Source organism: Haemaphysalis longicornis, unplaced genomic scaffold (genome assembly GCF_048455015.1).
Source record: "Haemaphysalis longicornis isolate Haplotype H1 unplaced genomic scaffold, Haemaphysalis longicornis Haplotype H1 scaffold_16, whole genome shotgun sequence".
Classification (NCBI taxonomy): Eukaryota; Metazoa; Arthropoda; class Arachnida; order Ixodida; family Ixodidae; genus Haemaphysalis; species Haemaphysalis longicornis.
The window spans coordinates 12008033-12035234 of NW_027526266.1; the positions used below are offsets into that span (position 1 = coordinate 12008033).

The 27202-nt window shown below is 44.9% G+C and overlaps 1 protein-coding gene across 1 annotated transcript in view; it reads right to left on the reverse strand.

Annotated features, from left to right (window-relative positions):
- Window positions 1–12204: 12204 nt before the first annotated feature.
- Window positions 12205–27202, reverse strand: part of LOC144166102 (uncharacterized) — a 33337-nt gene continuing 18339 nt past the window's right edge. Inside the window, exons 3-6 of the mRNA XM_077695734.1 lie at window positions 23313–23378; window positions 18225–18266; window positions 15138–15191; window positions 12205–12362 (exon numbers count right to left, since the gene is read on the reverse strand). Of these exons, the coding sequence (XP_077551860.1) occupies window positions 12285–12362; window positions 15138–15191; window positions 18225–18266; window positions 23313–23378 (240 nt within the window). The 3' untranslated portion in view covers window positions 12205–12284. The remainder of the gene's footprint in view (window positions 12363–15137; window positions 15192–18224; window positions 18267–23312; window positions 23379–27202) is intronic.

Consider the following 27202-nt stretch of genomic DNA (forward strand, 5'->3'; position numbering starts at 1 on the left):
CTAGCAGCCGATGCCGGAAAGGGACCTCTTTAAACCGCAATCATTATCAGCCTGTTTACACTGACCTGGTTCTGCTCGTTACAAAGTGAGAATTTCTACTGACGAGTTAGGTTAAGCTCCGGCAATGTGGGTCTAACTGATTTCATGTGGGGTATCTTAATTTTCACGATTTTCGTTCTTTTTCTTTTCAGAGTCCGCATTAGCTTGCATCTAACCATCCTGTAACAGCTTCTCTGAATATTAGCACCTCTACGTATTGCACGATACCCGGGTTGTCATTTAAAATGAAGTGAATTTTGTTTTTGGTGGTACCGTCGGGCTTTTCCTTCTCCATTTACTATTTTTCATTTGGCGAAGAATGTATTAATTAACCTCAGGTTATTTCTCTCTGCAAATCCCACCAGTGTATCTCCTGGACTGTTGCAAATGTCTATTCCAAAGCTTCCTACTGACCTTTCTCTCGTTTGATTCTTACCTATCTTTGCGTTAGTCTCCCACCACAACCGTGAACTCTGTTGCCCTCTTCATTGCTGATTCGGCGCCGCGATAAGACCTTCAGCTCTAGTGGTCTTGAAAGGTCAGAAATGACCTGCTACATTACCTTGTTTAATGAACATGAAGCATTTTCTTTAATGGACCCGCTTACGCATATCCTTTTAGAGAAGACGCCCACTTTTCTATATCAACTCTTTATTTTGCTTTCTCCTGGCTTGATTTGTAGAAAGCAAATCCAATCGCCTTCATGCACAATTTTCCATGGCTATAAGCAGGGTACCACTCGTTGACCTTAACTGAAATAGCATGCTGAGAATTAACCATGAAAAATATGTCAGCAGAGAGTAGCCGAGCGTGTGCATTCTTAATCCCGTGCGGTTAGGTTTTTTAGTTCTTCCACCGCAGGTTAGATGTACTCTCCATGCATGACCTACAAGAGTATTTTCCTAAAAACAATACAAATGTTGAAAAATATCACCACTAAAATACACCCATAAATTATGTATGTAAAAGTGGGCGACACGACCGCCGCTTTGTGAATGCAGAACATTATATTTTATTCAAACGATGCCTAAAAACGTAAGAAATGAATCATCGTTTGCACCGTGTTAATAAAAGTGTCTTTTCGGGATCCCTTTGCACTAGATGAACTGATAAATTCACAAGAACAGCTGCCACTGACTACAGGGAGCTGGTGAAGCGCGGGAAACCTACAACTAGGTTAAACGCTCCTGGTGGACATCAGCTCAAGTAAGCACAACCGAAGTAATCTCAACAGATGATGGCACTAGGTACAAATCACTACAGTCCCTGGACTGCTAGATGAAACACTTTCCAATGAGTAGTTCACTCTTGTAGCGGCGTGGCTCGGCGCGAATTCCAGTGGCCACCGGAATAAGCAGTTTTTTTCTGCCTCTGGCGCCCAATCTTTGACTGCCTCGCGTTCATAGCCGAGGGTAGTTTATGAGAAGGAACAGCGGACGGAAACGAAGATACAGTGAAGAAGAACGCACTGATGGCAGCTGGTCAAAAACCATAGTTTCAGCGGCAGAGGCGTTTATATTATTAATAATTTTTTTACAGCAGCGCACGTCAGAGAACCGAACATACAACCGTCTGTTACTCCTACGGACTCTTTCGGTGTTGCCATGGCATTGCACGTGGGGAAAACTAAGTACAAACCCTACATTAAACCAGCTCATTACGAAGATAATGCCAGCTTATGCTTTAAATATGACGAAATAGTGTAGGTGCCCGGGCACAGCAGCATGCGGGGAATGAAATCGCCGACAGGTATGCTGCGGCAGCTGCTCTTCGCAATCACGTGGATAAACCTCTGTTTCCGTATCTTGACATAAATCCATCTATTCGACCAAGACTGCGTAAAAAGTGGCAGCAGAAATGGAACAATCAATCCAACAACAAACTCCACGCAATAAACCATACATAGGTAAATAACCGACTAAAAAAATAATGTATTCAGACAAATATCATTTGTAGACTGCCGACAGGCCACACTCGGGCTACACACGCGTGTCTTTTGTATGGCAAACTCCTACAAGCTTGTGACAAGAAACGCAAATGGCTCTTTGTTCCCCACGCATTAATTGAGTGTATATCCTGGAATGATGCCAAAAAACGACACTTCTGTAAAATCCCAATATACAACGTCCCACTACACCCTTCAGTATTCTTCGTAGATAAACCAATTTTCACTTACAAATGTCTTTTAGCTTATTTTGCTGATATGTATTTCTTAAAACTCATACCGTACCGGGCGTGACCTCAGTTCCTCTCATCTTTCAGGGAGGTTCTAATGATTCGTTCGTGCAGACAGGCAGCCCGCATGCGGAGCACGCTCTAAGGCTGAAGGAGCCGCCTTGTCTCAACCATAGTTCACTTCATCCACCATTATAAGCATTTTTTTGTAGTAGTCTATGGCCCTCTACACCCATATATTTAGCTTTTTCAGGAAGTAACATACCCATGCTCACCTCACACCCATTTTAATAACAAAGCTGGCATTTAAGGACCACCTAACTGAGTGTTGGCGCCCTTTGGTCACAAATACCTTTGCACCAATAAACAGAAATGTAATAATAATAATGACGCGCTTCACTGTCTTGACGGTGTGCGGGATTGGTCTTAAACTGACCTCAGAGGTAAAAGGTAAACGGTAAATGGCGGTGACTGGTAAATGGCAGTCAACACTATGGATGGCGATACCTACTTCCTAACCTATATTCCGTGTTCTATTCTCTGTCTATATCGAGTCCCAACATAGGAACGTTAGTTTTCAACTGCTTCGTAAACGACAACACACTGAACAAGAATTTATATTCTCTATAACCTTCTCTGTAATTTATAACCTTCCAATACTTGATTCGTCAAAATTTGCTTAACCCTTTCAGCCCTGATTTATTTCTTTGAAGCAAAACAATTAGTTTCGCGCGTTTTCTTAAGGTCGCCAAATTTCTACTAGCTCAGAAACAAAAATATAGCAGTGTTCGTGCAAGTAATACCATTTATTAATTAGGCAATTAATTTGGATATCTGGCCAATAAAAGCTTTAGGTTGAATAGAAAAGTCTTTTTAGCATGTTGTCCTCAATTTTATGACCACTTGAGCCTATGAACAGAAATAAAGCTTGATAGTGCACGTATTTATCGATTTAAAACCTTAGAAAAAAACATAACTTTTTAGCCTCAATGGGACAATTTGGTCTTCGCCGGCGCTCCTTGTTCTTTGTAGCGTCTAACTCGGGCTAAAACAGACCAGTAGTGATGTATATAGCGATAGGCATTCGTGCAGAATAATTCCCCCGAAAACTATTAGTTTTGCCTTCATTCTCTAAGAGCCATAGAAACTTCTATGTTGTGGCGTCAATTGACACCGCCGGGGCAGAAAGGGTTAAAAAGGGAGCCCATGCTCATTATTCTCTTTTTAAAGCATAGATTAAGTAACGTAGTAGAGCGGAGTTCTGCCGTCGCAAGTAATTAGAGCCTAATTTCACCCAAGCTGCGCCATGGTTTTGTCAACGAATCACGTGGCTTGGAGCGCTGAGCTCCACCACTGCCGCTGGCTTGGCGCATGCGCAATCCACAGCTGGGTCGCCGCCTGACTACGTGACTCGCGGCGCGCTTTTCTCAGAGGGGCGACACACTCGCCTACTCAGTCCGAGCTTGGCCATGGATGGGAGTGAGACGGGCGATCTTCTGTGAGCGTTACACGGGAGCGGGACGCTTTGACCCTTTGAGCCATCGTCAGCAAGAGGCGTCTGCCCACCCCACGGATATCGCACGGAAAGCTACTAACCAAGTCCTAACCTAAATGGACCAAGTCCTAACCAAGTCCTAATTTTTACATTTGCATATCCAGGGTTAGCTGAGTTAAGCCGTAGCCATGTTTGTGCCCCCAGCTTTTAGACACGCTCAGAAACGTTTTCTGTGCTACTTTTTCTGTACTCCTGCCCAGTGGCACTGTAACTTGAACTGTATGTCTTCCAACAATTTACTAGGTAATGCTGCTGCGAATCTATCCTCATCCCGCACTTTTCCTTGCAACGCAGTGCAGCCGTTACAAGCTCACACGACCCTTTTTTAAGCCTGTTTTTTTTATTTCTAGGATATGCATTAGATGTGATTTCTCACACCACGGCCTAAAAAACGAGTCGGATGGCTCATGCAGGTCACGAAGCCAAATAAATTTTGGCTGCACATGCAGAGCCCTTTCGTTGCCATAAATTTCGCGTCTCTCTTTTCGAGTTATCTAGTGCATTTTACATTGCCCCGCAAACTCCAGCATCTAGAACTTTTTTTCCACTTAAATATTCACAAGCCGTCAAAATTATTCCTTGCCACCTCACTCAATCCCGCTTGATATCACTCCTGTTGTATTGGGCTTTACACTGGAAGTCTCCAAACTTCAATGATGCAGTATCGTGATGATACCATTATGACTGCAAGCTTAAAAGCTGTCTCGAGTAGCGTTTAGTGAGAACCTTCCAAAAACGGTAGCAGGTAGTAATCACACTTCCAGAAATGAAAAAAAAATTAAATTTAGGCTGCATCCAACCCAATTATGAATAACATCCGACACCATCATAATTATGAGGTTGTGGGGAAACCACGTGTCCACCCGCAGTTAGAGCAATTTTAGAGCTTTCTACTCTGGGTGCGCCGGAGAACGCACAAATATTCCGACGATTTCACAAAAAAGAAGCGTAGTCATTTAAAAGTAAAAAAAAAATGACCTTACCTTGAATTTTGGAATGTGGCTTTTGACAATGAAGAGAAACCACCAGCGCAGGCACAGATCAGTTCATAAAGTGAGTAAGGAAAGCGATACAGTTGAAAAGATCCATTTTGATGCTATGAGTCTCCTAGAGGCCGCCAAAGTGCTGCGAGATCACGGCACAAAGATGTATGCTTAACGCACATAAAAATAAATCATTTCAAGAAAGTTCTGTACAAAGCCTTCTGCAGGTCTCCCTCGCTGTGCAATGTCTAACGTGAGAGCAAAACCGCAGCTTTTTTTCTCGGTAGAAGATGAAGTGGAGATTTCAGACGCTTTTGAATCCCACCAACCAAATTATTTTCGCTCTATTACCTCTACCATTTTCACAGTAGAATTTCTATTCAATCGTCCAATCGGCAAGTATTTTCGCCAAGGGCACCATGCCCAGGCTGCTGGTGTTCTGCCTGCGTTGTGCTCTAACGTTCTTGACAAGGATTTCTCACCGAAACCATAATGCGGAGGTGTATTGGTGCGTTGTTCCATTTTAAACAATGAATACTCCGCATGTTGCGTAAAAATGTGAATTTACGATTGAACTGAAGCATGAGGTGCCACTAACCATTCGCTATTGTTCAATGGAAACAATGTTAAGTTATAAAAGTGCTTTACCTTGAAAATCCCATAACCCCGACTCTCTGATTAGCCGAAAAAAAACTACTCCTTCTCTGTGGGACTTCAATGCTCCCTCAAAAGCCTGAACTCGGCATCATTTGTAAACATATGCGTGCTCACAGAAAGAACCACTCTGTATCCACCTGTATTGTCATACTATTCTGCCAAGCTCACCACTTAAGATTTAGGCCTCAACATCCAGAGGAATGCGTGCAACAATGAAACTTTATCTAAAATTTCTAAGGCTTTAATCCAGTCTCGCACATGCTTCTAGGCGTTTCTAAGCTCCGCCGTGAAACGAAGGAAAAAGACATGGTCTGGCTGGTCCAAGCTGTCCTTCTCTCCCGTGTCACGTCTGTCATACTCTACCTCATCCTCACCAAAAGTGACACGGACAACATTGGCGGGTTTATATGCAAAACATTTAAAGAAGTACTGAATCTTCCTATGAACACCCCACCCCATCTTTTGTAACTGGGCTTCCATAACACGGTGTCAGAACTTATTGTAGGCCATTTATCTAGACAGCGTCTTCGTTGGACCAAAACACCCACGGGCCCAGCCCTCCCGAAAAATATTCACGTCAAGATGTTAGTCCATTGCCTCTCAGCCCCTCACTGATTACTAGAGAAGTGCTATCCGGGTGGGCCAATTGCCAAAAAATAGGCACCCCCCCCCCCCTACATCCCGGCCGCCGAAATCAGTGAAGTCAGTCGAATGAGGCCATCTACCAAACAGGTGCAGCCATCTCCTATACGGACACTAGCACCTACCCCTACGGAAAGCCTCAAGTAGCCTTTGTCACCTCGAAGACCACACTCTTAACTTCTGCAACAATCGAGACGTCGTAAACATGGGTTGCCAAAGAGTTCGCCATCGCATTAGCCCTCAGTCATACGAGGAAACCCTTCATCCGCACAGGTACTCAAGCAGCCTGCAGAAGCTTCCTAGACGGGAGGGTGGCCCGCTTAGCTTTGAAACTACTGTCGCAGTACCAACCCTGCCGGAAAGTCACCCTCATCTAGACACCTGGCCATCCCTCAATGACGGGCAATTACTTAGTTCATCCGCCAGCCTGCGCCCTCTCCCTCCAGGCTACTGAGGATACCGCACTGTTCCTCCCTCTAGTTACTTTTGAAAAGTTTACTCAATATTACCTGTCCGAATGACAGCACTTTTCTCCTGCAAATCCTAAACCCCCGAAGAGGAAGAATAACTACTTATGCGACTGCAGAGCAATACATTCCCTCACCCAATCCGCCTCCATTGTAGGTTCTCTAGGCAATCTCCTGCAGTATGCAAGTTCTGTTCCAAACCCTGCACTCTTCCTCATATCATATTAAAGTGCAAGAAAATACCCAACCTCCTTTCTCGTTCAACCCCTCTTCCTACCCCAGAGCTGTGGGAGTACCTGATGACAAGCAGCGATCTGGATGTCGACATACTTTTGTCCTGCTGTGTTGAGGCTGCCCGGTCATCACAGCGGGGTGTGTTCGGTCAAATGGAGCTTCCCTCCCTCCCTCCGCCCCCCCTCCCCAGCGCTCATGCACTCATACACGAACGTCTGCAGTGCCGTACGTGAAAAAAAGCGCGCGCGGGTGGAATCAACCACCGGAAGCACACTTGTCCCCGTTTGCAAGCGCGCCAACAGGTTGAATTCAAGCATCTCCTTTAGCACCCGAGCGTCGGTGGCGTCTTACGAGAGAACCTTAAAATCGAAAACAGCGCAAAATCCGATGTTCTCATGCTCACAGCGAGGAAGACCTCGCGCCCTCGAGCTCCGCCCGCATCCACAAAAATTAGCAGTGGCTTAGCTCGGCTATGCCAGGATATAGGTAGCGTGAGCTAAGGTTCAACTGGTTATTCTTAGGTTTCCTGGTTGCCTAGGATTAGCTGATTATCATGATTACTGCTGCCAAAACAATTTCCAATCCAATCCAATCCAGTCCAGTCCAGTCCAGTCCAGTGCAATTCAATCCTGTCCGGTCCAGCCCAGTCCACTCCAGTCGTCGTCCAGCCATCACTGGATGCGCCTGACAATCCAGAACCTAACCCGGTCATCTCGCGGACGCTACAGGGGCTCCGACTTAGGACTCCTCCTAGAGTTTGTTCAGGGTCAGCCCTTAAGGCCGCCCCTATCTTTGACTTGTACATAGAACTAATAAATGTTTTTCACCACCACCTCCAGAAGCCACGCGAAACGGCTATCAAGCGGCTCCGGTGCAGCGTCAGACTTGGCTCCTGCGCAACCGAGGCGCACAGCTGGGCACGCGCCGGCGCCAGTGCTTCTGCCATGGCTTGACTTCACTCCTCCGGAATGCGAGACCGGCGAATGTGCATATCCAATTCTTTAAAGACCCGTACTCCAATTGCATTGGATTTCCAATTCAATCTAATACAATCCAATTTAATCCAATCCAATACAAATCCAATTCAATGCAATCCAATCCAATCCAATGCTCCTATCGCTTGCGCAGCACGGCCCTTCAAGGTAAACGCGAAGCCGCGAACATCGGCCAGTGTAACTTACGCTACAAAACCAGGAGCCGGCCACGCCGGCGGCCCGAATGCGGGCTCTCATGAGAACGTACACTGCACTCAACTAGCGCGCCTGTCGCGGCCACCCGATTAGACTAGCAGAGCTCGCTAAAGGGCGGCAGCGAATGAATTATCATCAGCCCCCTACGTTGGCCGCAAGAAATATGAGCATCCTTAATCCTTAACATTCAGGAGTAACAGAATAACACGCCGTCGTTATTCTCAATGCTCTCGCGCAGCGCCGAACTGCCGAGAGAATCAGCCCACAACGGGTTCGAGAGCAAGCTACGACTTTTGCCGTGCGTGTACGTCATCATCCACTTCACAAGGAAGCGGTATTTTCATAGTACAGGGGCTCATTACGTGTACTATCGCAATAGAAACACTACACTGCACTACGCATCTAGCCACTGGGCCATACACCCGTCAGCGTGTGCCCATTCCGTTTTCGTGCTGCAGTTAGCGTCCGCCGGCGTTGGCCGGCCGCGACGTTCGCTGAGATAGGAGTAGGGGGCTCTCTGTGGTCGCTATTCGCCGCGAGATCGACATGTAGGTGGCGACAGCGTCGCGCTGCTAGTTTGGATGCTCCGCTAAGCGGCCCGGGAGAATGCAGACTGTGGGCGCGCTTCGTGCCTTTTTCGCGCCGTACGTGAACACCAAAGGCGCAGACAAGAGTGGTATACTATAGTTCGGTTCCTGAACGTTCAATGTATAGCATGTAAGCGGCAATAGGTTTCCATTATTACGCCAAAAAATGGGCGACCCATCGGGAATCTCAGAACGGCCACAATAATTAACTTGTACGCCGTGGCTCGCAGCAAGCTCGATCTTTCAAGACTATGACGTTGAGCCTTCAGTAAAACCATAAATATAAAAAAATCAGGAAGCCTCGATCTCCGGAATTCTATTTACAACAGCACATTCAATTGGTTTCATTGGTAGCATAACGCGTTTTTACATTTGTGGGATGCCCTAAAATGGTAACACCACTAAACGTTCTCGACATTTTTCTAAGAGCTTACAATACTCTTTGTGTTCGAAAGGGCAACATAAAATTACTGAATTTGAACTACCCCTGAGATATAAATGCAGTTGTTCTAACAGGTCTTTTGCGCACTTCTCTATAGTTAAATAAAATTTTAGTGACTCTGAAGGCAGATTTGATGAATAATGGTGTTGGATCACTTATTTAAGGCTTTCGTCCCGAGTGAACTTGCGAATTAAATTATTAACGCGCGCAGTCCAACCAACATCTCATGTTTAGCTTGACTTGCAAAGTAACAAGCAGGTTTACAGTGCGTAAACCAAGCTTGTGGGACCTCACAGTGAGCACAGATTTTCTGTAACGGGTGCAGTGTTTACCATTTGCGTTGTTTTTTAAATCTAGCAGGTGCCTAGAACCGCGAGATGTGTTTGCATTCTTGCACAATGTCCCTTACGACCCATACAGGTGGCAAGTGAAGTTGGCCTGTTGCAGATGTAGTAAAACGTTCCCTTTTTATTTCTAGTTACGACAGCGCCACGTGTTCCCGGTAACTACTTTGTGTTGTAAACTTAACCTCGCTTTTGTCTTGTCATTTAATTCTTGAGGCTTGGCTAAAAAAGGCACGGATAAAAGTTTTCTGTGCATTTCGTTTTTTTTTTCTGGAGGGGGAGGGCTCAGCCAAAGTTCCAAGCGCAGCGAGAAACGCATGTAACGCGAAAAGCCAAAATTTGCTTATCGGTATTACTTGCAATTGAAAGTACGCTAGGCATCGTGTTAGGTAGCGGTGAAAGGCAGTACTTCAACGAGTAGACGCCACTATTTTCAAAACTTATTAACCCCTTTTTTGGTCCCAGATTGTCCAGAAATTGTGGCCTGCCTTTGTCAACATTGTATTGAAAACGAGCATTGTGGAAAAAATAAAAAAATCCAGCGAGTCACGGCACACACCCTCCACACATGTGGGCAACAGCGTGCATTATATTACGCAATTTATTTTCTTCTTTAAAGTTAGGTCCACCTTAAGAGGTTAAGACGTGACCATATTAGGCATTTGGTCATGCTGAGTGAAACATATTTATGGAGAAGGAGATTTATGTCGGATTTGAAAATTCGATATATGAAAATGACACGAAATGCCACAGGACAGGCGCAAACTCACAACTGCTTAATTTTACCGAGAAATTTCCCGAAATACTCTTGCGAATCCACGGAAATGTATTTTAAATAATACGTAAAATTAGCAACAGAGCTCGACTGTCCGAAAATGATATTTTCGACAAGGTACGGGAAGAATTCCATCACACAGGCGCTTGCGGGTGTAAAATACGCCCCAGGTAATGTATGGGCGACAGCGCAGGGGTCGTGTGCAGTGTGATTGTTTTTGTTTGTTTCTTCCATATATAGAGACACAGCGCAATTTTACAAGGGTGTGGCGAATGCGCGGGTATGCACAGGTCTTCTCGCTTCTGCCCGTTTCGTGTGTTTTTATTCTTTTATTCTTTAGATAAGCACCACGCCGCCTTCAAAAAGCACCCTTTGACGTTCCCGAAACGCCAGATGACTGCACTCATCAATAAGAAAAGTGCCATGTGTCAAAGCAATGGTTATAACACGTTTCAGACTCAAACGGTGACCACGGCGAAGAAGGTTCGTGGAATTAAACCCGCGCCTTAACCCGCAACGGGCGCTGATTATTGCATCTCTAGAGGAAATGCGCAAGCACAGGTAACCATGTCATTTATTACTGCCAAACAAGTACACAAATTGGTTGTTTTATCGCGTGCAGCTCGCGCCTTGCACCGCGTGCAACGTGAACGAGCAGACGACGCGAGAGCGCCATCCACACTATGAGCGGTTCCTCCCGCCGCCGGCAGGGGCTGACTCTGTGCGATTTTGGGGCGAATACATTTCAAGGCACTGGGCTCGACCGGGCGACATCGGCGCTCGTCGGCTGACCTTACACGGCGCGAGCTGTCAGAGTGCAGACGCGAGGAACCCCGCCAACGCTACGGGGTGACCAGGGTTACCCTGGAGACTCACCTGAAAGCCTAGATAAATGCACTGCCACAATCAAGGCATGCGCTAATTGACGCGGTGGGTGACATGACACACGCTGCTGGGAAGCAACGGCCAGTGCAAGAACGGCCAACAGTGGCCGAAAGGCATTCACGGACCCGTGCGCTTCGTGTCCGGAAGGCAATCTCTCAGTGGTCTCCCTCTGCGCCCCGAGTCGCCCCATAGGGAAAGGAATGCTGCGCGAGGATCACCCTCACTCACTAAGATGGAGGGCGTCAACAGCGCCTTCTCGCCATGAGTGAAGGGTTTTGGTCCCCACAATCTTGGAGATGAGTACGGCTCTTTACTGTGCTTTGTTTTTGCCTTTAGCAGGCGCCAGCACAGTTCTCGCCGCTCTGATTCCTTCTGCGCCGTGCCCACCACAGAGCATTTTAGAAATGTTGTTTTTACACCTCAGGGGAATGGTGTTGTGTTTCGTAATTTGACATCGTAGCGTTGACTGATGTAAAAGAAGCTAATACAAATATTTGGGCACGCGTGCGTTGGTACCGGTTTGTTGTAATCGATTTATCTGCGGCCTCTTTATTTTGCCACCCTCTATGTGCACGGATGTGCTATCATGGTAGAAGTTGTAGTGAAAGTAAGGTAGGAATTAATCCCTTACACTGAAAATCTCAGCATGCACTTGCAGTTGTAATCAGTTATTTATTACCCTGAAGTAATCGTAATTGTAATCGGTTACGCTTTTCAGTAACATGTAAAATCAGGTTTGAGATCACTGATTGCACTCAACCAATTTTTTTTTTCGTCTCTTCAAGGGCCTGGAACGCTCTGGATCAACGATTTCCGTCATTTAATTGTTCCTCGAAGTACAGCGGAAGCTCTAATTGTCAGCACGGAGCGGTAGTACGTTATTCATTCGCCGCAACAGGCACGCGTTCCCGTTTCTGGTTTGCTTTTGTGGCTATTTTTATTAAACTGAAGTGAAGTGAAGTTGTTCTAGCAACTGAAAAGAAGTGTCGGTTCTGTTGCGGGAAATTAGCTAGTGGGTCACATGGCCATTACCTTTTTTTGTAAGTATATAACGTATTTGAGCCAAGTTTACCTTAAAAGTGGTATCAGTAAGATTCTATCGAGGCAATCTTTTGAATGAACCAAACTTGCGTTTTCTCTTCATGGCTCCATTAAAGAGGATATAGCATGAATATATTGCATTTTGCATTTCAAGGGAGGTAACCGGTGCTTTTAAATCCCTCCTTTTCAGGGAATATATTTTATTCATTTTGATAATATACCCGAAAAATCCCCGTAAAATATCCAATGCATTCCTTGCTTCCAATGTTTATCCCGCGATTCGCAGGGCCACGTCGAACATAAGCCAACCAACGTTCGCGTCTGGTGCAGCGCTTACTGCACAGATCTGAAAGGGCAAACATGTTGTATGTTTAGCAGATGTCCATGTGAGTTGTGCATTCTACCAAACCAAAACTCTGGGTCATTTCAAAACAAACCATTTTCTCTAGGCGGACAGGTTATCTGTTTTGTTCTGAATATTGAGAGCTGCGTAATCATTTTTTTAAAGCCAGAATTCAGCTTCCTTGCAACAAAAGAGTAGAATATTATTCTTGTTTTGAATGCAGGTAGTTTATTACGTTAGAAAAGCGGGTTAATTTTCTTGAACAGAATTGCTCTCTCAACGATAGGCACACAGATTGCATTCTACCATCGCAGCGACGTGTGACGCTGTTTTAAAGCTCCCAGCCTATCTTAACGTTCCGTATATACTATGTTATGCGAATAGCAGGTCATACAATGTATTACGCACCCAAGCGTAATTAATGCAGATAAGATTTTCAAAAGCCAAAGAATCAAATCGTTCGTCATTACACATACGTTTGACATAGTTGTCATATTTCAGTCTCAATTAAAGCGTGAAATACAGCACCGCGTGTTTTCCGTATGCTCCTTGTATACGGAATTCATACATGCTATGACAGCGTTACTGGCGGTCGGTGTTAAACCGGTGTTAAAATTTTTTACGCAACACCATACTTTATTATCATGTGTTGCGGACACATCTCTTTTGTTTTCGTTCCGGCTGTGTGTCAGCAAAAGCAAAAATATTGATTTCCCATAAAGCCGTATATACGGAGCGTTTCAAAAGGGAACCACTTTGTATAGTACAGCGGAACCCGGATGATACGTCCCCGGGACTTACGACGACCCGCTTCTTACGACTCATCACCGGAATCCCTGGCAAAGTCCCCGTAAAAACAATGCATTAAAACCCCGATTATAAAACGCTCGGGTGCACGCGGTCCGCTTCATACGACGGACCCAAGAATAGATAATCTGGAAGTTTTTTCAATATTTTGTACCGCTTCGCCGCCTCGTCCCGACCTTTCATTTTGCTTAACCCTCGTTTCAGCTGCTTGATGTGCAAATATCCGCGTGCGGTCCGGATCACTTGCTGAACAGACGCAAGCAATCAGGCGGGTACTCGTGAGGGGGAGTTGACCTTTGACGGCCCCACGCGGCAGCAGTACGCCATCGCGCCAACCGCGAGACGTCGGAGTTCAGGTGGCAGGCGGAACGGGAATATGAAGCTCCCGTCGAGCTGCCGACGAAAGCGAAAACCCACACGACACAACCCCACGGTAATAACCGAACACCCGCTTTCTCCGTTCGCTCGATCCAAGTTTCTTCCTTTCACGACGCTCTCTCTCTCCCTATAACTCTGCTCTCAGCTTATCAGTGTCTTTCAAAGCCGGGTTGTCACTCTGCTTCTTTCTTTGCTAGGTAACCTCAATTCACGCCCTTCCGCCGCAAGGGTAGAGACACGTATACGTTGGCACCGCCATTTTGGGTCACTCTCTGGCCGCCGCAGTAATTCACTGCAGCAAGACCGAACTGTACTTTTCGCAGCAAAACGGTTTATTCTCCAAGTTGAAGCATGTTATCTACTTCTTGTTCCTGATTCTTGTGGGAAACGAAAACCGCCATGCGTTGAGCACTTCGATCCAATAGCGACGGCACGGGATCTTTCAAAGAGTGTCTCCGGCCTGTAAGGAATCTCCGCCTTGTGTTATAGTTCGTTTTTCTTGGCCTTGGCAGTCTCACACCTGCATCGTCTCACAGTCCAACGTCGCTTTTTCCCCTCTCAATTTGCTGGAACACGTCGGCCTTATTTCGCGCGCGCAAGGTGCGGGGCTGGCGGGCTATAGGTTGTATTCACTGCAGGTACACATGCAGGCTACCTGCTAGTGCACCGTTACTGGCTTACGTCCGGCTCCGCAGGATGGCGACACTTGTCCGTGCTATGGACATGATTTGTGTTGGGCGTTCGAAACTCTATCCCACCGAACGCAAAGTAACGCACAGCACACAAAGTAATGCCTCCACTCCAGTGTGAGTGCGATTAATAACTTGCTTGTTAACATCACCGTTGAGAAGCGTGTTGAAACGGAGCAGAGGACACACGCCGGTGCTTTTTTTAGTCGTCGTGCTGGCGTAGTGGCCCAAGCCGCCCCATGTCCGTGGCCCCTTCTGGGGTGGCCATGCGAAGAAATTGACAGCTAAACTTTCCAGTGAATAAAACCTATAAATAGCGCCAGACGGTACGCACGGCGCTCGGCTGGCGGACTAGCTCGAACGCTGTGGAGGGAAAGGGGGCAGAACATAGGCGTTTCTTTTTTTGAAACTTAGGATTTTAGCTAGAGGTTTGCCAATCACGCGAGAACGCGCTGAGTATGGTAGTTTAAAAAGGTTCTTAGCGAATCTTTTGCGTGAGAGCGTCTACTATGCCTGCATTTACCCGCACCCCTGTCGTATGACACCCCGCTCATACGACGCTTTGCGTGGTCCCTTGAAAGTCGTATTATCGGGGTTCCACTGTAGTAGAAGACACATGCGAGATATAAATATCTGCGGCCGTATTACAATTCCCTGCGCATTTTTATTAAAAAGCAGACCACCGGCCTCGTTAAGTATTTTCAGCTGCAGCAGACACTCATGTGTGCACCGAACTTACTGGTGATGAGGCGGTACTTCATAGTAACCGGTATGCGAGATTAAATAACGCTGTCATTTGTTTAGCGCAAAAGTACAATATTATGTTCTTACGACGTCAACTGCTTCAGCATTTCGCATGCTTAAAAGGTTAAAACGGAGATTTAATCACTGCGTAGCCACTTACCATTATTTTCTCGATGTATTTTTTCATCTCTAAAGAATACATTGGGTGGTCTCCCTGTTCAAAATAAGAAGGGGGTATCGCACAAAAATTGAAATAAAATGTTATCCTACTTAGAAACCACTATTGCATCAAGAAAACAACCTCTTGCTAGTAAATCTGCTCAAAATAAACAAATCGTTCATGCAAAAGCTTTTACAAAATTGTAGCTATGTTATCGGCTTGTATTTCTGCTCTAGCAGCTGCTATAGCTACAGACGCCTGTGGTCAAATCAGCAGTTTTATGGTGAAATGGAACTTAAAAATCTCTGCACCTTTATTACAGGCGGTGTCGTTAACTAATTGACCTAACGGGGTTATTTATTCTTTGATATGCTGAGGAATAATTTAGCGCCCCATATAGAGTACCTGCGTTCGTTTTTGGGAATCGCATTATTGTTTGTGCAATACATACGACCGACAGCAATCCAGCACAAATAGGGATAAAATAAGGTTAGGAAACAGTCATGTAATCGTGAAGGTCAGGCTCCTCTTTCAAGTGCGCGATTCTTTCCAAGAGATTTAACAGGTACGCATATTCAATCCAGTATGCACGTCCCAACCGTGCGTTTTTTTTTTCTTGAATAAACAGAAACTAAGACTTACCTTTGCCCTGTGCTGCATGTATCGATAACAATGGCCAAATTAAGGACGCATGTAGATCTCTTGTGAATATTATGGGTACTAACTAATCAACCTCGCTTATTTTAACTGGGCTATTATGCATCACGCGTCTCCGTCATCGAAAGCACTACTTAATTTTAAGTTTAATTTCAACCTTCATCTGGTAGTATCCGATGCAACGCGCATTCCAGGAAGTACTGGTAATATTCTTGACCTCGTTCTTCGTATTGACCATTTTCAAAGCCACAAAATCGAGATAAGCAAGTTGAAGGGATATATAATCATAAAATACCTGTATGTAGGTTGCTACTTGATTGTAAAATGATAGTTGAACCTATCACAGTAACCACTATAAATTTTCAGAAAGTCAACAACGAAAGTATTGAAACATATCTCGCGCGTGACTTTCAGCTATTTTATTGAAATGGCCTAAGTCTACAAACGTAAAGTTGTTATCGTTCCAGTTTAAGGTCATTGTGTTGCACTGTATAAATAATTGTGTACCTGTGAAAAACAAAAAAACACCTATCTGAGAAAGGTCATGGATAAATCGAGAAGTCATCCATGCGAGGCATCAAGTAAAAAGGTTACGCCGTATGGCGCGGATGAGAATAAGAATGTCAATTTTTTTCTGTTTCACAAAGAGGAGCAGGAAGGCTAATTTTAACTTGAGCTCAGTGAAGTTCCGTGTATGTCTTCTCAAAAATGCACCTGCGTAAAGCAGTCAAGCCCACTTTAAAGGAATTCGGTGTTTAGCGCTTTATATAAAGACATTGGGACTTATCGAGGTATATGGATGCCAACTGACGCATGCTGCGCTTTGTATGGACAGTGTAATCTCACGATAAGAGGTCTGCTTCACTACTCGCACACACGCATTGCTTGGAACACATTTCTCCAGGTGCCATGTAAGCATTCTGACATCAAACTAGGAAGGCCCTAAAACGCATTTTTGAACTTCAATATGATTACAGAAGAAGAAAGTGTTGAAAGAAAGAAGTACTGTCCCTGAAGATCCAATCCTGGCCACCCACTGACAAACTATCGCAGACTTGTTTCTTTTTCACCCAACCTGTAGCTATTGATACCTGATCAAAATTTTCAAAGGTGGAATCAAGGAGGGGCAATGCCGAATAGAAAAATTCTTGAGTTTCCCTCCGGCGTTTCCCCAATTCTGCAGCAATTTGCACTCCCTTATAAAAGGTCTCTTCTACCTGAAAACACGGCGCCCTCAACAAACACCATCATGACGCTCCTCCCCTAACCCCTTCAAGTTTTAGTCTAATTTTCATAACTGTGGACAAAAAATTTAGCGACAAAGGTGGAATTTCTCAGTGCACCAAACGTTTCGTTACCTCCTCATCATTTTTGTAGCTATCCTTGCGCGTGCCTCCTACCAGAGAAGTTAAATTGGCTCAACTTCCCTTTCGTGAGTATCCAGAGACACACTAATACCAATATAAGGAGAGGATATAAATAACAGTAGAGAAATGTAGGGCTAGGTTTCGCTTATACAATCATAAGTAGAGTTAGGGGTGCATGGCATAGAATTCTTTAACTCCCCGCATGAAGTTGCAAATTTTTGACTTGAAGACAAGAGAATAAAGGACGGTTAAGAAGCTAGGAAATAGTCATTGCTCTTTTTTTTATTCTGCGGGAGGATTTAGTATTACTTGTATGAGCTTGGTAAACCCCTCCAGGTTATTTAGTTAAAGTTATAAGCTGTTGCTGGTAATTAGGCACAAAAAATCAGTTGTTCTCCATGCGTAAAATGCGAAATTTGCGTCATGCTTGAGAGAACATAGAAGACTGGTCCCACATTTTATAACAACCGACACCAGCTGCACAGGCGAAGGACTCAGCCAAGGCTGGCATTTTTAAAAGGTTAGCATTGTGTTTGAAAAGTGCATACGTATCTCAATAGGGACACCGTAAAAGAGGAGTAGCAAAAAAAATTGTAAATTTCTCCCTAAACACCATGAATTATCCTTTTTAAAGAGTTTTGAAATAGTCCGGTGGAATTGCATCTGGACCTTGGTCAAGAACGTTTGGTGACTACCGTACAGGGAAATGTAAAAATATTATAGAAAGCCGCAAAGAATAAAACCCGTGTGAGCGTAAGTAATGAAGTTCTGTAGAAATAGAACAGTGTACACGTTCTGGAAAACAAACTTCTCTTTCGTCGACTGCAAAAAACAAAGCGAAAATTGGCGAAGCTTCTTAACCACCTGTTTTTGCACAACAACCAAATTAACTAACCCAACAAGTTGGCTTTCTTTTCAGAAGCTGTTTGTGAATGTCCTGTAGGATGGGGGTGGGGTCGTCCTCACGGCGTGCTTCGAAATAGAAAGTTCATCAGTGAAGGTTTTACATGCAGGTATCCGAACTAAATGCACGGATGGGACTGCAATGTAGTGTTTTACGTACCCAGACTTCCCACAACCTTGCTCGCCCGCAGGGAAGTAAAATCTGAAACAAAATATATTCTTGTTGCTCTTTAAAGAGATAACCACATTCTATGCTGCCAAGTTTACTTGCATTTCATGCGAGTAAAATATTTCCGTGTTAGAATAACACTGACATCACTTCAGTGCAAAGTTCACCCGAGTATGTTTTATAATTAAGGAAAAAGAGAATCGTGATGCGGCCCGTATTAGGACCTATGACGGATTGTGGGCAGCTGTGCGATTCACAGAGGCCTACAAAAGCAAACGCAAGTGAAACAAGGTTTAAAAGCTTGCACAAAGAGACATTTTTGCATAAAATGTAATGCTCAATATTTTGTAGCAGGGAGAATGGACTAAACAATGAAAATTACGAAAGTAGACGTAAACACGGAAGCACCAGTGCATAGAGCTGTTGCTGGCTGCGCGCACAATTCTTTTGTTACAGGTGCACGAAGGTCCGGCGCTCTGCGGTTGTCTCACACGATATTGTCTAATTGGCGTACTCTAAATTGTCTTACGTGACCCTGATTATCGAGCGTACCGCATGTTTCAGAACCGATTACTTCCGATCATAAAAAAAACAAGCCAGGTGGAGATAAGGCCAGAAACAAAGCGAGGGCGGTAAGCGGTGCTACGCAGTATGGTGGCGCCATCTAGGAGGACAGACGGTAAACAAGATGTTCCGATTCCTCTGCATACCAAAAGCGTACTAACGTTCGCGTACTAACATTCCTAAGCTTCTGTATGTACTCCTTGATAATAGGCAACGATTATTGAAGAGCTGCCGCGGTTAAGTAATGATCGAAGATGCCACGAAACACACGAGTTGGCGGGGCATGCAAAGTTTAACTTAAATTGATGGAAATCTCAGTGAATATATGCTGACGGACATGCTCTGCGGGGAAGGGGGGGGGGCCTATGAAAGGCCAAATTTTAAATGCGAATGTATTTCTTAGTCGGGGGTTGTCGTGCGGTGTGTGCCGGCGTCCGCACGCAGGTGTTATCTCTGCGCGCCCCTAGCAACAGCTGTGGCGCGCCTAGCAAGCGGAGCAGGTGGTAGCTCGGGTGGGAGTAGCGGAGGGCAAGGGGAGAGGAGGAGCGCGCGCGGGCGTGTGAGGGCGCTCGCATCGCGGAGCTCAGGCGGAGTAGCGGAGAGTGAGTGGAGAGGAGGAGCGCGCTCGGGCGTGTGAGGGCGCTCGCATCGCGGAGCTCGGTGGAGAGAGCTCGCGCGCGGGGCGGGCGTGTTGCGCGGGTCTCTCTCTCCTCTCCGCGTACCCTCTCTCCGCCCGCTGTGCTCGGAAAAATATATATAAATGCAGTGGAGCACGCGCCTCTCTCCGTGACTGCTTTTCCGCAGCGCACTCATCGGTACACCCAATGCATTCGCATTTCCGCACGATCCCCTTCGGGGAGGTGGGGGGAGTTTTTTTCGAATAACAATAACTTGTTCTTTGAATGCATAAACCTATCGCGGTTTTACTTTTAGGAATTTCATGTTGCGAACTTTTACTGCGAAGTAAATTGTGCGCTTTTAGAGATTTTCAACATGTAAGCGATGTTATGTTGGAATGCGTTATGCCGACAAATATTCCTCACAGTACACAGCGAGTATTTTTAGGATTTGCCTTAAGCCAACGCGCAGGCGGTGACAAGAAGTTTTCGAAATTATATCCTTCACAAACGGCAAAGGCCCAAAAGGTGATATCAATGCCTGGGCACCGCTTCAGGCTTGGAATTTAGGAAATATACACTTTTTAGGCTTTAGGAGGAGAACTTTGCTGAATTATGACAGAAATAAACCTTTCAGATAATAAAAAGCGTAGCTGCACTACTGGAGCAAGACTGTCAAAACAGCAGAGCTGGCTGTCCTCCTTCCTTCGTCGCAGACCCGGATATTGCAATTCCCATGTATTTTTGAACCTTTTGCGGAAAGTTTCGCATGACTGTAAGGGCCGGATAGTTTTGTCCGCAAGCTTTCACACCTTTCTCAAAGTGGACCACATTAGCACGTGCTAGAACCCGCGGCAACCGGCATCGCGGACTCGGAGTCTGTGTTTCCCACTTCAGTCGCAAACGCACTTGAACTGGGGAGCAGAACAGGACGTGAGAGATGACACCAAGAATGCTGGGCCGACAGTGTTCGGGATGGTCCAGCTGCCCGGAGTCAGGCGCTCCTCACAAGGCATGCGCTCACGTGCGCATGGTACTTTATCTGGATATTTTGTTTTAGTGAGCTTTTTACGTGGCGTAAGCCCACGCGCAAGCCTGGACGACGTTGGGTGCTCCTTAAGAGCCGCACGCTCGCATGAGATAGGGCAAAGTTTTCCCGTAACGCTTGACGACGGAATAAAATGAATAAACAGCTAAGCTGTCAAAGCTGGGAAGTCATTTTTTAAAGAATTCCTCATCGATTCACAGCGCGTTCACAAGGCGGCTTGGATTTCGTTGATGTAGCTAGCCCATGCGAATGTTGCGAATGTTTAAACGCTGATCGACAATTTTTCCCCCAAAACAACTTCTAATTTTGGGATTAAGAATTGGGGTAAAGTACATATTTACGTCTTCTTGAAAGGTGAGCCGTTAATATATATAATCCGGTAATATTTGAATTGTGCTCGCAAGTGTTACCAACACAAATTTTCAGAAACAGCTAGGTTCAGAATTTTGCTCTTCAGAAATTTGCCCTCAGAAAAGTTCAGCAGGAAGAACGAGATACTCGAAGTATCCCCACAAAGTGAAAACACGTAACGCGGAGGTGATACGCGTAGTTAAAAGTGATGAACCCACAGACTTGCATTTTTGTGGGTACATTGCTATTATGGCATGTGAAGTTCTATGGCTTTCAATTTTTCTAAACCATACATGAGTTAGAAAAGTATGCGCATATCTGCTTGCTTGACGGCGAATGTCTTCCAGAGAAGACATCGTTGAGCTGCCTATGGCAAGTAACTATAGATACCTCGCTTTTCTACACTCACTACTCATGTTTTTTTCCCTCCCCTTTGACAACTTATATGGCTATTACAATTACGTTTGTTCAATTCATTTCAATTTTTCAGCCTTAGCATAAATCGCGTGTCTTCCGATGGGCTAGCCGATATCTCTTCAAGGCTATTTTTTTGGCGCCGAGTTTGTTTCTTGTAACTGTAAAACCTAGGCATCATGTATTCCGAAGTGGAAGAACGGTGGTGCTCTTTCGCGTACAGGTACTCCGAGGACAATCGGGTTTAAAATTTTTCCACAAGCAATATTATCAACTTGGTCTGTGAACACAAGAATTGCATGATATAATGGTAAAACACTGCCCCAGCCCAATTGGTTCGAAGAAACAGCAGGCTGGTATTTGTACTGGGCGATTTTGTATAGTTGTGGTATACCTACTTTAAAAATTTGCAACCACAACTATGTTGTCACCGTATTTGTGCCACTGCTAAATGCCTTAGAAGCGGCGGCTCCAATTTCTATAACAACGTAAAAGAATGAAGAATCATAACATGTAACGAATAATTTAAATAAAGAATTGTTACTTTCACATAGCTGGAGCACACTCTGTTATTCGCTCACTCTGTTGCTGTGTTAAGGCACAGTCATATAAATTACATAGTGGGTGTGTGCAGAAAACAGTAAATGTCTTTGCTCAAAAACGATATATGCATGTCAGTGATAGGGATTTGCATGCGTATTTTTGGCCTAATCAGTATTCTAAGCCTCGCCCTGCGATTTTCTATCATAGTACTGTCTTTGCTGCGTAAAATCGACATCCGGAGAAACAATATATTTTCGTAAAATTGCTCAATTGGGAATACCACGTACACTACCGTAGCACTACGGTTTTACGAAGCTGGAAGGTCAACCGTTTTTTGCTATCTGGGTTACTTCTTGTGAAATACGCATTTGTTAGCCAAATGACCATCGCCACATGTAAACTTCGCTTAGAATAATTCGTGCATTTAAGAAGGGCAGCATCATACGGTTTCAAGGGAAACAGTGCTTTGGTTGGGCAATAAAGACGTTGTTTTACAAACAAATATTTTTCTGTTATCATGTTCTTAAACTTAAGGCAGTTTAGAAAGCGTACAAAAACGAATGAAGATATTTATTTTTGGAGCTCATGATCCGATTTATAAAACAAAATTGGTCCAACTGATGGTCAATACCAGAGTTATCGCGATTAGGTAAGCAAGTGACGTGACATAGTTTGGTACATTCGCCTCCTTTTTGGCGTTTACACGTGATCATGGGCTTCCTTTGTAGCAGGAAAGCGGAACCAACGTAAAAAAAACCATTTGAATACATAGATGTTGTAGTGATATTTTAGGTGCCAAAGAGAAAACCACACATGTTATGAATAGAAATATTTTGCCAATTTGTACATTTCTAAAAGGTGTATGTTTCATTTCTAGTTTATATAAGCTTCTATAGGCTGTTTTGAAATGTGGAATTCACTTGTTTGTGACGTGGCGAGGCCTTCATAACAAGGGAAATATAGTGACGAGTGAAATAGGAGCCGCGTTACCTGAGGAAAACCAAACTTTCTCGAATACCCCCTGTAGGTTTATACAAACCCACGAATAGGGTTCGATGGCCTGCTGGCATTCAAGAGGCAGCGCTAGCATTTACAACATTAAAGCAGTAAAGAAGTAATGCCAGGGTGCCCGGACGGATGACAGAGAAAAAAAAAACGTTTTCTGGGCAGAACTCAGCCAATTATTCTTTCCATTTAGATTCATTGTTATACTTCGCTTTGTTTTTTAACAGCAGAAAGTGTTCGGCTTTATGCACGAAAAAATGGAAAATTAATCAAGCAAATAAACCTATATTCAACACTTCTTAGCACACTTCCACGTGGATTTATTACAACTTTAATTTTTTTTGCTTCCCTATATCTTTAATTAATAAGTGGTATTACCGTTGCCTAAAAATCACAAGAGCATAAGTTTCAGCAAGCTAGCGCAGCTGAAGTGCACTTTCAAGCGGTTGGAACATTTCTATTGGTTTTATAGCAAGGTTTTATACCCGTATGTGTGCTTTTAGATATGAGGTGTACCATTTTTTTGCAAACCTTTACCTGTACGTCCACCGACTGGAGCTTTTCTGCACATTCTTGGCCAATATCGCAAAGGCTGGAAAGAAACTGAATAAAAGCGAAAAACCTGAGTTTCCACGCGTGCAATTTGGGAAACAACTTCTGGCACTTCCACATATTCTTACATTTCTCCCCGTTCTGCTCTGTGCACTGAAAGAGGACTAAACCCGAAGGCTTTTTTTCTCTTTTTTTCTTGTATAGAGCCACTTCTGGCTGTCCCTAATAAAACTAAGAATCAGAACGTGACCAAAGGCCCTGAAATCCATCTATAATTGACAATTTTAGCTTCGGCAGTTGGCTGATAATGATTTAAGAAATTTTAATGTTCTTTCACAACCCGGCCCAACTAATCCTCATTTATGTTTACTTCTGATCTGTTATATCAACATCGACTGGTCAATTGTTTTGAAATAGTTTTGCATATATTTGTGTAAATATGTATAATTGCTATGTCTTCCGTTCGCAGCATTTTTGTGGTTATACTCATGAATATAACCACTCCCCTCTATAATGTCATTGGCCGTCAGGGTATTACTAACAAATAACTATAAAAATAAAATTTCCTCACACTGTACGACAAGACAACTATGATTTTACATTTGACTAACGCGCAAGCGCGCCTTATGTTTAGACGATGTGCCACTTTGTAAAGAATAATTTTAAAGGCATTCGCAATGCCTCCTTTATAGCAGCCTAGCACTGGTAATATTGAGTAAAGGGTTCTATGATTGCCAAAATACTGCCGAACCAGAACTCATCATTTCTAAATATTTTACCAGAAATTCAACGTGTTCTACTGCTAGATTTTGCAGTGACTTTCTGCTTGTTTTTTTGTCATCGCCGTTACCTTTTTCCATGCCCTGCACTATCGCAAAAAGATTATTTATTCGCACAAAACACACAACACAATAAAATGTAGTCTTTTAAAACCGAACAGAAAATAGAGGATGAGGAAGGGGCTCCGGAACTGGTGTGACAATGTCCCTCTAATGGTTCTTTGTTATACTAAAGATCGTTCTAAAATCTTCAAAATTTAAAACTGGCTAGAGGCACTAAAATACCTCAATCTTGATGAAAGATTTTGCAAGCAGAGCAGCGCTGCTTGAATGAATCCGTCATACGGCGGAAGGTAAACGCAGTAGGAGATTATGGTTGGGGGTTATGCTCAACAGTGGAAAAACATCGTGGCCATTTGAATGCGCTGTACGCGAAAAGCAAAAACGCCCGTGTGTACGAGATTTCGGCGCACGTTAAAGATCCCCAGGTGGTCAAAATTAAACCGGAGCCCTCCACTACGGCGCGCCTCATCGCCTGCGTTGCGTCGGCGCGTTAAACCCTACAATCAATCAATGCGCTGTACATGACCCAGTAACGACGCATCACTAAGGTGCGAATAGCGCTCTTCCCTTGAAACACGGCAGAAAAAGCGTAACTTCTTGGTTACTTAAACTGGGAAACAGCGCTTTAAACGAGGACAGCGAAGAAGAAGACACAGACACTAGCGCTGACTATCCACTCAGCAATATTTTATTGCTTGCGGAAATATAAAGGAAGAATGCAATGACGTCACATGCGTGAAAAAGAAAAAGAAAAACACAAACAAACTACAGGCGCATCTTCTATGCCAAGATAACTCGAAATTACACGTTCAAGTACACAAGTTCTTTCTGATACAGAGCTACGGAAGGGGTGCTCACGCATTCTTCGCCACGCTGGGCGATCTGCCACGCCTCGTAGATTTTGCGTGCGCGTGTGTCGCGCAACCTCTTGAGTATCTTAGTTTCTTCCAAACGCGGGGAGCACTTACAGCCCTTGCAGGCCTTGCAGTGCGTTGCCAAGTTGCTTCCTGTGCCGGTTTTAAGGGAGTACGCATGCTCCCTTAGGCGCTCGTTCAGGCAACGCCCGGTCTGCCCCACATACACACGACCACATGCTAGGGGCACCTCGTACACGACGCTGTCGTGGCAAGCCACGAAGCGCTTCGCGTGCTTTGTCATGCATCGCACATTTTTGCGCCCTGGCGAGTTCACCTTAGCACACAAACTTCCAAGTTTTCTCGGGCCGAGAACACTGTCCGCACACCTGCTTTTTCAGCGACCTTTTTCATCCGGTGGGATACCTTGTGGATGTACGGTGTGACGCTTAGGGGCTTTTTCCGCTTGTCTTCTCGGGTCTCGTGGGTCGACCGGACTTCCTTCAGGAGCGCTTCCGCAATTCCGAGGACCAACGCCTGTGGGTAGCCTGCCGACCGCAACCGCTCCACTTGCGTGTCCAGGCTGCACTCCATTCCGTGAGGACACGACCGAACCAAAGCGTTCAACAGTGCGGAGTGGGCGATTCCACGCTTCGTAAGCTTGGAATGGGCCGAGGAATATGGCAGCACCCCTTTTTTGCTTCTAGGGGCGTACCTCCAGCACATGTGACGAAATTGGCACGACAGTATCAGGTCAAAAAAACGCATAAGGGCTTCTTCGGGAACCTCCTTGGTGAGCTCCAGGGGTTTGAGGGAGGACACAAACACACTGAAAAGATCATCCACGCGCTCGGACGTAGTATCTGGCGCAGCCTCAAAAAGGACAAGGAAATGGTCCACGTAGCGGAAGACTTGCACCACACCCAAGTCACGTAGAGACGCCTGAAGTGCATGCAACCAAACCTTTAAAGGCTGTTGGAAATACCGTGATACATTGTGTTGCATACAGCTAAATAGAGGTGTAGATGTCTCGTAAAATAAACACTCATTTCTTAGCCATGGCACCTAAAATGTCCTGCCACGCAGCGTGGTCCGGTAAATGGGGATTTCAGGTATGCCTCAGCACAACATACAACAGAGTTGCGACGTGATGACCCAGACATGACCTTCTCATTGATGTCGAAACCATCGTAGAGCAACTGAAGCGAGATTCTACGCTTGTCTCGTAATTCAAATGGGTTGTCTGCATTTAACTGACACTTAAGTTTTGTACACGTAGTGAGATGGCCCTACAAGTGCTTGTAGGGCAGGCCGTGAGTCCACAACTATTAAAACACCCGAGCGAAAGCAGCGCCGCCCGAATAGCAGCTTGACGGTGACAGACGAATGGAGGTGCGTTTTTTTATTTTAAGTAAGTTCTGCCACACCGATAGGCGACAAATCCTAGTTCATGGAGCCGTATGTGTCTATCTTAGTGGCCAAGATAACGTCAGCTGATGTCCTCTAGTGTGGAGTACCGCAGGGCTGATGCAGGCGTAAAATTGTTTTTCCATTCATGTTATAGTTAGGTAAACCTCGCTAAATTGGCAATTTAGTGAGGTGAAGGGCTATGGAAGATAATTCCGCGTTTTAGTAAATGGTGAGCGTCAAGGGATAATCAGTTTCTGCTGTATGACTTCAGCATAATTTGTGTACACCCTAAAAAATGTTTTAATAACTGAAATATCAGCATGGGCCCTGGCAACAAGCTTGAAAATGCCCTTGCACGCTGCAAAATCGTCAGGCACTCAAAAAATAAATACAGGTCTTTTCAGTAAAGTTCTTTTTCTGAAAAAATAGGCGTTTTTCCAGATTAAATTGAAAGCGCCTTCTTCAATCCGAGGTTTATATAAAGAAAAAGGGAAGAATATGTCACGGGGGATGAGCATTTGGGGAATAGACCTATATTACTTAATTAGTGCATTAAAGCGGAAGCAGTTTGTATAGTTTATCTAGCCTCCCGGCTACCCTGCCCGGCCCCTTCAGCCATTAAGACACCCCTCCTGGATTTGATTACTGGGGAAGCTTCTGCCACATTGCAAACTTCCATGGCGGAAAGGAAGGCTTATTGGGTGTTTCACGCTGCTCAGTCGGATGTTCTGCACGTGAGCGGCAGACACGTTGGTATGAATATGGTCGA